General features: G+C 47.3%; 1 protein-coding gene across 1 annotated transcript in view; it reads right to left on the bottom strand.

The window, feature by feature from the left end:
* Positions 1–12,500, bottom strand: part of LOC134098113 (protein unc-13 homolog A-like) — a 70,747-nt gene that overhangs the window by 32,756 nt on the left and 25,491 nt on the right. Inside the window, exons 11-14 of the mRNA XM_062551073.1 lie at positions 9,216–9,909; positions 8,003–8,101; positions 2,952–2,992; positions 781–862 (exon numbers count right to left, since the gene is read on the bottom strand). Of these exons, the coding sequence (XP_062407057.1) occupies positions 781–862; positions 2,952–2,992; positions 8,003–8,101; positions 9,216–9,909 (916 nt within the window). The remainder of the gene's footprint in view (positions 1–780; positions 863–2,951; positions 2,993–8,002; positions 8,102–9,215; positions 9,910–12,500) is intronic.

Raw genomic sequence — 12,500 nt, 5'->3', positions numbered from 1 at the left:
GGGTTATTGAATCAAATTGAGAAGAGGGAGAGAGAGGGGGGGTGTATGAAGTTTCAGTGCTGCAACAACAATCCAATCCCCTCTACTGACCTAGAACAAAACAACACCCACTGATTCATCTCTAAAGATGTCTCCAGTTCATTCAGAGAAGCCTGAAAATGTCTAAAAAAATCATTGTGGCTGTCTGACCAAAACTCATTGTGTCTATCTCCAATTGTTTTTCCTTTTGTGTGTATGTATGTGTGTGTGTGTGTGTGTGTGTGTGTGTGTGTGTGTGTGTAAGACTCCTCCAGTACAGAAAGGAAGAAAGATAGATATCAGGTCACATGCTCAGAGGAAGCAGAGAAAGAGTGTGAGGAGAGAGATCGATGAAGGACAACTGGGAATGAAGCTGAGAAAGAGAAGGATAGAGAGGAGTGTAATGGAGGAGGAGAGAGACAGATAGAAAAGGAGAAGAAAAGAGAGAGATATAAAGAGAGGCAGAGAGATAGAGAGATAAAAGAGAGATATAGAAAAAGCTAATACAGCAACCTTGAATTGAATTGAATTGAGAGAGAGAGAGAGAAAGAGAGAGAGGGAGAGAGAGGGAGAGAGAGAGACAGAAAGCAACCCAGGATGTCAAACCCTGTGAGGAAAAACAGGTGGAAAAGGAGAAGACAGGAAGTCTGATAGAAGACACAGACACAGCAAAAAGATGAGACCGAGAGTGTGTGTGTGTGTGTGTGTGTGTGTGTGTGTGTGTGTGTGCGCTCATCTGTGCGTGTGTGTGTGTGCGCTCACCAGGTCTCTGACCAGTGGGATGGCCTTCCTCTTGCGCAGGTCCGGCATGCTGTCAATACTGTACAACGCCCCTCCCATCATTCTGAGTAGAGACACACACACACACACACACACACACACACACACACACACACACACACACACACACACACACACACACACACACACACACACACACACACACACACATTGATCAACCAGGTGTAAACTTTCACAAAAAATACCAATCAGCACAGGCTTTAAAGCACACAGTCACGGTGTAGATTGTGTCCTACTGTATCTCAATAGTGTGCTCAGGAGATGACACCACCGAGTGTGTTGGCCCCTATGAGATCTCGTGCAGCTGTGTGTGTGTGTGTGTGTGTGTGTGTGTGTGTGTGTGTGTGAGCTGCTGCTGAGCTGGGGTGTTTACTGTAAGCAGTAAAAGACTGCAGTGGGAAACAGGACAGGTTCCAGGAAATCTCATTCAGAATTCTGTGATCTTTGGAATTTATGATTTTCCTCCACCTCATTTTTTCAACCCGGCTTGATGTCTGTACGAGAAATCACAAGAATAATGAGCATGAGAGCGCTTTAATGAATACACTGTGTGGACACGAGACAACAGACAGACAGAGAGAGAGAGGAGAGAGAGAGAGAGAGAAATTATAATGGAAATGAAGAGAGAAAAAATGAGAGAGTGGGAAAGAGAGAGGGGGGAGTTAAATGACCAGTGATGGCAACGTGTCATGTTTACTGTGGCTGTTGTTGTGGTTGCTGTTGTTGTTGTTGCTGTTATTGTTGCTGCTGCTGTTGCTTTATGCATTCTAACATCTTATCTGCCTGACACCTCCTGACATGTAGTAAACAATCCTCAGCTCTATCCTCTATCTTCCCTTCTGGTTCACTCCACATCAGGGCCACATCAGGGCCAGTTCTGGCTCAGTTACAGGCCACAGCCTGCTGCTGCTTAATTCTGGAGTCTAATTGGGCTGGATGAGATGAAAGCGCTAATTAAACATCTGTTCAACACCACTACTATCCAGCAGAACACTCAGAGGAGGAGAGAGATGAAGAGATGAGGGAGAGAGAAAAAAGAGAGGGAGCAGGAGAAGAATGAAGTGAGGGAGAGAGAGAGATAGAAAGAGAGGGATTGAGGGAGAGGGTGAGAGAGCAAGAGATGGGCAGAGACAGAAAGTAAGAAGGAAACATATCCATACCGACGATATGATATCACTTGTGTTTTAACACCGTGGATTGATAACGCTGAATGCTGGTTTGTGTTTTGTTGGATGGCCTGTTCTGTATAACGATTCCATTGGCAGTACAGTTGGCCTGTTTGTCAAGTAGTCCAGCAGCTTGGAAAGTGCTGTCAGTGTGTGGGTTTGCTACGGTCTCCCTAATGTTTGAATTGCTGTACGAGCCATCTGAAGAGGAATCAGTGCAAATGGGAATAGCTCTTATGCAGCATGTGACGTTACAGTAAGATGGATGTTTCCACTCGCCAATCAGTCATCCAGTCAGCCATGAACATATGGTGCAGTCGAGGGGAAGTACCACTGAGGACAGGTACTGCTGAGGACAGGTACTGTTGAGGACAGGTACCAATGACGACAGGTACTGCTGAGGGTACCACTGACGGCAGATACTGCTGAGGACAGGTACTGCTGACGACAGGTACCACTCAGGACAGGCACTGCTGATGACAGGTACTGCTGACGACAGGTCCCACTCAGGACAGGTACTGCTGGTAGACTGCTGAGGACAGGTACTGCTGAGGATAGGTACTGCTGAGGATAGGTACTGCTGAGGATAGGTACTGCTGAGGACAGGTACTTCTGAGGATAGGTACTGCTGAGGACAGGTACTGCTGAGGGTAGGATGAATGTGTTGAAAACAACACAACTTGCACTGTTTTTTTAACACACCTTTATCCAGATAGGGACAACACAGCGTGTGTTGTTTCCTTTTTTATTTGTCACACAATATGTGTTGGGATATGTGTCCAGACAGGGACAACAAGAGCTTGTTAGAACACAATGGGGTATACTGTAGACTTCCTCCTGCTTCTAGAGCACCAGCACGAGGCCGTCAGCTCTGCATCTGTGTCCACCCCACTGAGCCACACACCTGAGTGTGTGTGTGTGTGTGTGTGTGTGTGTGAGGAAGAGAGTGATTGATGGCAAACTTACCCCCCTTTAAACCACAGAGACTGGGAGGTTTCTCCACGTTCCTGAGAGAGAGAGAGAGAGAGAGAGAGAGAGAGAGAGAGAGAGGGATAGAATGGAAAGATAAAGAGATAGATTGAGGAAAGCCAGAGGGTAATAGAGTGGAGGAATGAGAGAGAGAGAGAGGCAAGAAAGATGTAAAGAAAAGAGTGGAACACAAAGAGAGGAAGAAAGAAGGAGATAGAGAGAAAAGGAAAAAATAATGTTATGGGAGATCATCTTGTGTAGCCAGAAGGGACTCGTATCTCTTTTAAACGGCCACTGCACACACAATCACTGCAACACTCACTTCCCTACAGCACTCCACACTGTGTGTGTGTGTGTGTGTGTGTATGTGTGAGAAAGAGAGAGAGAGAGAGAGAGAGAGAGAGAGAGAGAGAGAGAAGGAGAGAGAAAGAGAGAGCGTAAGTGTGTGTGCATGCTCCACTGCACACAATCCATACAAAACCATTTAAACAGCGTTTCTCTCTCTGTGCCTGTCTGTGTGTGTGTGCATGTAGAGGGAGAGAAGAAATACTCATTTCTAATTGACTGGAAGGGTGGCTATTAATTCTGAATAACGGGACACCTATGAAGTAGATCTGATAAAAAAAAAATTACAAATTAATCACCGTTTCATATTACTCTTTCAATGGTAACTATTCAGACTTAGCGACAAGGCAATCAACTGTAAACAATATACTGTATATAGCCACCGTTATTACCAAAGATTCTAGGGTGTGAAGCTCTTTGGTTATTACTGTCAGAATCAAAGAAAGTAGTACAACAAACTGCACAAGTCGGCTTCTTTTTAAACCGAACTGCTTGTTTCCTTTGTGTGCTATAAAGGGATGACTACAGTAGGCTATTGCCTATTGTGGCAACTGGGTGATAAGCGGGATAACAGCCTCCGAGTTCTTTGCCCCCGCTTCGTCCATTCATTCCCTATATCGTTACCGTTATCCTTACATATCAACTGTATGTGTGTGTGTGTGTGTGTGTGTGCGAGTGGGAGAGAGACATACAGGGAGAGAAATTCAACATTCTCCCACCTTCTGTGTTATCAATTCAACACAGACACACAGACACAGACCTTCACACACATACACACACACACACACACACACACACACACACACACACACACACACACACACACACACCCACACACACAAACACACACACACACACACACACACAGACCTACACACACACACACTTGCAAACCAGATATTTGACCTTGATAAGCAGCTTGATAAGCAGTATGTGTGTGGGGGTTGTCTGTAATGTGTGTGTTTGTGTGTGTGTGTGTGTGTGTGTGTGTGTGTGTGTGTGTGTGTGTGTGTGTGTGTGTGTGTGTGTGTGTGTGTGTGTGTGTGTGTGTGTATGCGTGTGCTATCAAATAATGCCTACTGTAGTCAGATGCATAGTGAGGGTTAGACTCACACAGACACTGTACACACCCACTCACCCACACCCACACACACATACACATGTGTGCGCACAAGCACACACGCACACACACATACTGTACTCACACACACACACACACACACACACACACACACACACACACACACACACACACACACACACACACACACACACACACACACACACACACACACACACACACACACACACACACACACACACACACACACACACACACACATACACTCAAATTATTTTAACTCATGCACTATTTGAATGGCCAGTGTTCATATCAAAACATTGGTTGGAAACCCAGAGAGAGACAAACCAATGTGATTTAAGGAGACTAATCACTGCTGAGTGTGTGTGTGTGTGTGTGTGTGTGTGTGTGTGTGTGTGTGTGTGTGATCTAATCACTGCTGTGAAAATCCCTACTGAATCCTCCACCTCCTTCTGGGATACCTTCACTCTCTATTTGAACACCATCACAGGGGACCAGTCCAAATGCCCACATACACACCCGTGTGTGTACGAGTGATGAGTGTATGTGTGTGTGTGTGTGTGTGTGTGTGTGTGTGTGTGTGTGTGTGTGTGTGTGTGTGTGTGTGTGTGTGTGTGTGTGTGTGTGTGAGTGTGTGTGTGTGTGTGTGAGTGTATGTGTGTTTGTGCAAATATAGCACCCTTTAAATGGAAACCAATATGCCTCAGACCAAGGCCGAGTCATTCAATAGTCGCAGCTAGGGCTGAACGATATTGCATTTGTGATAATATCGCGATATGATCAAGTGCGATTTTCTAACCGTAAAGGCAGCGATTACACTCTGTTCACGTGGCATGCGTGAGTAAAGCATGTGATATGATCAAACAAGATGTTCTAACCACAAAGGCAGCACCCTGGTCACGTGACACGGGAGCGTAAAGTAGCTTTGACAAAAGATTTGACACAGTCTACCGGAGAGTGAACTCGGCAAGCTGTACACAATGACTTGCTACTGACTTTCATTTCAGTCAGTACGTCATGTTCTGATGTTTATAAGGTTGTAAGTTCAAAAAGACTATTGTGATAGAAGTTAAATAAAAATGCCATTCATCAATTCATGCATCACCTCATGTCGTCATGACAGAGGTCTGGCACCCGGGAAAGAACAGTATATTTTTAATCTAATATATTTGGCCATACTCTGATGTATTGCTTGTCTTTGTTGAATAATGCAGAAGACAAAGACCTTAAAAAGTCATTGCATATCGCATCACAATAGCAATTTTGGCAAGAAAAATCGCAAATAGATTATTTTCCATATCCGTTCAGCCCTAGTCGCAGCCAATCAGCATGATGCATCAGGAGGGGTGTAATGTTATTGGCTGTTGAACTCAACTATCAACAATGTCTTGCCAACAACACAGACCTTTTAAGCACAACCACTATGGCTACACATCACAGACCCTTTAAGTGGCTACGAAACTAGGTTAGCATGCTGTTGTGGGTTTGATTCCCGGCTCCCCCTGAACTTCCCGCAGGGGAACTGTACCTGCGTGTAAGTCACGTTGGGTAAAAGTGTCAGCTAAATGCATACATACATAATATATTATTAATAAATGATAGTCACACTGAGCCCTCTTGGCACTGGTAGACCCACAATGCACCACACCTTGCTGGTTCACTACATGCCAAACAGCGTGGTCGTATCCACCTAGCCTGTAGCCTGCCGTGGTGTTGGAGCCACATTACTACTCCTGTGTGGTGTGTGTGTGTGTGTGTGTGTGTGTGTGTGTGTGTGTGTGTGTGTGTGTGTGTGTGTGTGTGTGTGTGTGTGTGTCTGTGTTCCAAGTCTGAGCCAAACCACCTGTGCACCATGGGTAATGTAATCACCTGAGCACTGAGCACCATGGGGCCCAAGAGAGCCGCCCCCACACAGACCTTAAGGCCAACACTGGAGCCCAGCCAGAAGGAGGCCTCTCTCTCGCTCTTTCCCTCTCTCTCTCTCACACAAACACACACACACACACACACACACACATACATGGCATGGAGAGGCCTGGCAACGTGGAGAGGCCGGGCGACACGGTGGGTGTGGGTTCTGAACTCTCTATTTTTAAGTAAATATCTCAGAGCCTTTTTTGCTCTCATTGTGAAAGAGGAAGTGAGAAGGAGGGAGAGTATGGGCACTAGGACCCAGATGTGTTATGGATGCTGTAGCCACATGTACCACAGTTCCCCAGGTGCTGAACTCTCTTAAGCTTTCCCACGGTTGGAGTCTACACTCCACTCCACACACACACACACACACACACACACACACACACACACACACTGAACAAAACAAAAGTTTTGTGTCCCTGCACACCGTGGAGACTTTGGTGAGCAATTCAAGCTGGTCCCATCCTCTCCACAGTGTGTGTGTGTGTGTGTGTATGTGTGTGTGTGTGTGTGTGTGTGTGTGTGTCAGTCAGATGCATACAGTAGTGATAGATATCAGGATGCAAACCTGCTACAGCTCCAAAACCACAACACACACACAAACACACTCTCACACACACACACTCTCACACACACACACACACACACACACACACACACACACACACACACACACACACACACACACACACACACACACACACACACACACACACACACACACAATCACACACACACACTGATACAAACACACGATGTGTGTACTGTCTGCACACCCACCTGTCCACCTGCTCCCTGCGGCCCCGTGCTGGTTGAGCATGCAAACCGCTATGGCAATGACAACAAACTGGAGAAAGAGCATAAACAAAAACAAACAAAAATGGTGGAGGGCAGGAGGTACAAACAAAACAATGCAGAGAGGGGCAGGGCGGGGAGAAAGGTGGAGTGGTGGGGGAGCAAATGAACAAACCGACAAACAAACAAACAAACGCACGAACGGAGCAAAAGGTAGAAAAGCAGTGTGTCATATCGCAAAAAACATAAACCATAACTGGCAACTCATTCCTTCATTCAGGTGTTTTTTAGCTGTTAGTGCTGTTTGATTTTCATGAAACAGAAAATGAAACTAAGTCATAATCATACTGTAGTTGCTGTTGACATAAGCAGGCACTTAGCTCAGGCAGAGTTGAGTCGATGCAGACAATGTTAAATTTCAGTGCAACTTAAACTCATAATAGTGAAATCATGGAGAGGCCAGGGGAGCTTCAGATGCCAATCAACCACTTAGTGGCCAATCACCTTCCCCGTTCACAAATCGATCTCTCTGATCGGTTCTTGGGGAGAGTGATGCGCCAGTGGCACTAGCAGTGATGTTACACTCCGCAATAAAAAGGGTTCTTTTCATGCAATAAAACTTTATCATCTACTAGAAATGTGTCATATTCAGTACAGATATGGAAAACTATGGATATATGACCAATGCAACAGCTGTTACCTAAGACAATTTTTTCATGTCTTTTTTTGCAGTAAGGTTTGGTCATAATCTACAGAACCCTTTTTAGGTGAGTGTAGTGTTATTAGCAGTTAGCATCAGCCATGATGATAGCATTAGCAGTGGGGTTATAACCAGAGTTAGCATTAGCATAAATAGTAAGATGGCCGAGGCCTCTTAGCGCTAGCCTACCTCCTGCAGCTGCTGGCGGACCTTGTTGAAGATCCTTAGCCAGTTCTCTTTAGCACGGACCGCAGGGTCCACAGGTTCACGCGGCTCCTCTGGCACCGGCTCGCTAGAGAAGGGGGGACAGCGAGGAGAATTTATTTATTTATTTATTTATCTTTTATTTATTTAGTACTTGTTAAAAGTCAGAGTCAAAGAGGTAACAAAGATAAAAAATAAAACACTGCAGGAAGAGGCAGTAAGCCCAGACTGGCACAGAATAGCCCTCAAAACACTTGTGGATCACACGCTCTCCTCTCCACAATAGCATATGTTGATGACAGTAATGTTTAAAGCTCAGGAATTTATTGTTCCATTTTGTTGAGCCTCTAAAAGTAGACAGTGATATTGTCCGGTGTCATTAGCAGCAATTAACCTATGTAAGAAACGAGAATGAGCCTACTACCACCATTAACATTAATTAGCCCTTGCCTCATCAGCATTCACGCCATCAGCCTGAACGTCATTATCATTAGTGTATGCATGCGTAACCTCAGGAAAATTAGCAATAGCATAATAATTCCATTCCATTACCATATGAACTGTTAGCACCGGCATTAAAATGGTAACTTTAATGTTGATAGCAATAAGCACTCCCTTTGCTATTACACTGGTGAATCACCAGCAGAATTAGCACTAGCATTATTAGCGTCCGCTACCTCTCTGGTTCCGGTTGTGGCTCAGCCTCAGCATCTGCTGGAGGGGACCGTGGGGGGCTCTCCCTCAGCTCCGGTGGGTACTCCTCCTCCTCCAGGGGCGGTAGCTCGTCTGTGAGAGGTGGCTCATCAGTTAGAGGGGGCTCCTCTCTGAACTGGGGGTCCTCCGAGGGAGGAGTGGTGGGTTGAGCTGTCGTTTGCCCCGCGGGTCCCTGTCCAGCTGGGGAGCCCTGAGCTGGAGCCAGCTGGCCTGTGGAGTCTGTGGGTTTCACCTGGCCACCAGGGGGCGCCCCAGCAGGAGCCCCTGGAGCACCAGGTGCACCAGGACCTGCGTTAGCTTGGGCAGCTGGTCCAGCGTTAGCGCCTGGCGGTGCCTGCTGCTGCTGCTGCTGAGCCATGGGTGGAGGTTGGCCTGCTGGGGCGGCAGGTTTGGGCGCAGGTGCCGAGGGCTGGGGGGGACTGGAGGACATGCCCAGACCGAACACCCCGGCCAGCGGCTTCGCCATGGCGAAAAAGGACTGGACGGAGGGGATGGGGCCTGTGGAGGCCGGCTGTGGTGGTGGTGCAGCCTGGGCGGGGGGCTTGGTGGGCTGCTGCTGAGGCTGGGCAGTGCGGGGGGGTCCGGGCTGGCCTGGGCCCTGGCCCTGGTTCTGGTTCTGAGTCTGTGCCGGAGGCTGGCCTGGGGCAGTTGGCCCTTGTGGAGGGTGGGGCTCATGCATGGAGGCCTGTTTCTCCAGCGGGGGCCTAGAGGCGGCGGCATTGGCAGCGGAAGTGTTGGCGGTGCCACCCGGGGGCACGTCGAGTGTCCTGGATGTGGTGCCGGTGGGTGTGGGCGTGTAGGGCGGCTCCTGGTCCTCGCTGAGCGTGCCGTCCAGCGGGTAGTCCAGCTCTTCGTCCTCGTACATGACCTCCTCCTCCTCGCCCTCATAGAGGTCGTCCGCACCGTAGAGGAGGTCGCCGTCCTCCTCCTCGTAGAGTGCGCCTTCCTCTCCGCCATCTTTGCTGTAGCCACCCTCGTCCGAGTAGGCACCGGGCACGTGCGTCTCGTCGGGGTCCCAGTCGGGCGAGCCCTTGCTGTAGCTGACGGACGAGTGGCAGGAGTGGTAGGAGTCGTTCTCGTCGTAGAGTTCTCGCTCAACGTAGTCGCCGGCAAACTCTTCGCTCAGCTGGGAGCTGCAGCGACTCAGCTCCGCAGACGAAGCGTAGCTACCAGTGGGACTGCAGACAGAGAGGAGAAGGAGAGGAGGAGAGGAACAGAAAGAAAGAAATACAGACAGACAGAAAAATGGAACAAAAATTAAGGAGAGAAGAGAGCAAGAGAGAAAGACAGACAAGATAGATAAATAAACAATAGGAGATGAGGGATGGAAGAGAGAGAGAAAAATGCAGACAGAACAAAAGAAACAAGAACAGTGAGAGATGAATGATGAAAAAAGGAGAAGAGCAAGAGAAATAAAAAGGAGGGGAGAGGGAGGGGATGACAGAATAAGCAGATTATTGAAAGCCAATGAGAAATACCACAGGGAATAACATAACTAGAACAGTCAAATATCACGGTGCTGCAGGCAATAACACAACTACTGTAGCACACACTCAATAGCAAAGATACGGTCTGTGTGGACGTCATGGACAGGGAATTGGAGAGATATGACACTGTATGGAGGAGATGGAGGTAACAGGACTGATACTGTACGTATGGAGGAGATGGAGGTAACAGGACTGATACTGTATGTATGGAGGTGATAAAGGTAACAGGACTGATACTGTATGTATGGAGGAGATGGAGGTAACAGGACTGATGTATGGAGGTAACAGGACTGATACTGTACGTATGAAGGTAACAGGACTGATACAGTATGTATGGAGGTGATAAAGGTAACAGGACTGATACTGTATGTATGGAGGAGATGGAGGTAACAGGACTGATGTATGGAGGTAACAGGACTGATACTGTACGTATGAAGGTAACAGGACTGATACAGTATGTATGGAGGTGATAAAGGTAACAGGACTGATACTGTATGTATGGAGGAGATGGAGGTAACAGGACTGATGTATGGAGGTAACAGGACTGATACTGTACGTATGAAGGTAACAGGACTGATACAGTATGTATGGAGGTGATAAAGGTAACAGGACTGATACTGTATGTATGGAGGAGATGGAGGTAACAGGACTGATGTATGGAGGTAACAGGACTGATACTGTATGTATGGAGGAGATGGAGGTAACAGGACTGTCGGCCCCACAGGGAGAACTGGATGTGAGGGAGGCTCCAGGGAAACAGAGCATTTAAAAGTGGGAGATCAGAGCAATGGGGAAGGGATTTGTGATGAAAAAATAATGTATGTCAGGAAAAAGAAACAAACAAAGATGAAATGATGAAGCAAGAAGTTGAATAACTGGAGTGATGAAAGAGGAGGAAAGAGGAGGAGGATGGCAATCTAGAGGAAATGATGTCAGGGATGAGGATAAGAGAGAAACTGGGGCTGATAGAAGGGTGGATGATTATGAAACACAGGTGGATATGATGATGAAACACAGGTGAACAACCAGAGAGGAGGAGAGAAGAGGAAGAGGGGAAGAGAAGTCTGAGGAGAACGGAGGAAGGGTGTACTGACTAAAAACACGCTGAGGACCTGGCCTTCTGAGATGGGACAGATTAAGAGAGAGAAAGATGAGAGATGAGAAAAGATGAGAAAAGAGGTGAGGAAGAGGAGAAGGAAGAAAAATAATACGTTTAGGAAAAGGGGATACAGGTGTGTTAGGGGTGGAGTAGTACAGGTGTATTAGGCGTGGAGTAGTACAGGTGTGTTAGGGATGGGGTGATGTAAGATACAGGTGAGAAGGAAAGGAGGATGTAGATGATTGAGGAGATGGATGGATACATAGTGTGGCATTAGAGGAGATGAGAAACAGAGATGGAGCAATAGAAGAGTATTTGGATGAGGGGATGAAAGGTGTGGTGTATAGGAGAGGAGAGGAGAGGAGGGGAGGAGAGGAGAGGAGAGGAGAGGAGAGGAGAGGAGAGGAGAGGAGAGGAGAGGAGAGGAGGAGAGTAGATGGTAGAGAGGGGAGAGGCCACTTCAGCCCAAACAAGCCGAGAGTGTGTGTGTGTCACTCCTGATGAATTAGCCTATTAGAGGAGAACTGGACAGAGGGACACACACAGACACACAGACACACAGACACACAGACACACACACACACAGACACAGACACACACACACACACACACACACACACACACACACATACACACACATTGTATGCACTAGCTCATACACACAGAGAGAATCTCATGTAAACATTTGAGCAGACACACACCCGTACATACACACATACACACACATAAACGTATTTGTGAGACCTATTGACCATGAAAGTGTTAAATAATTAATGGAACCACAGCTTGTTTATTTCACACACACACACACACACACACACACACACACACACACACACACACACACACACACACACACACAGAAACTCATTACCACTGAGAGAGCATGGAGCCCCACAGGCTACAGATAACATACACCTCTTTCTCTAGTCTCTTCTCTCTCTCTCTCTCTCTCTCTCTCTCTTTCTAAGTATCACGACTTCTTTCTCTCTTTCTTTCATTCTCTCTTTCTACAGACATTTAAGTCAACTCTCCCATACCTCTCCCTCTGCCCTCCCTCTCCTCTCTCCCATTTCCCTTCTTCCTCCTCTCCTCTCTCTTCCTCCCTCTCTCATGTGTTCTCCCATATGTTGGTTGTGGTCCAGGTCTAGACGCAGGGGGAGTGGTGTGTGCATGTATGCGT

The sequence above is a fragment of the Sardina pilchardus genome, chromosome 2, assembly GCF_963854185.1.
Source record: "Sardina pilchardus chromosome 2, fSarPil1.1, whole genome shotgun sequence".
In the NCBI taxonomy this organism is placed as follows: Eukaryota; Metazoa; Chordata; class Actinopteri; order Clupeiformes; family Clupeidae; genus Sardina; species Sardina pilchardus.
This window is presented reverse-complemented; position numbering and strand designations above follow the sequence as displayed.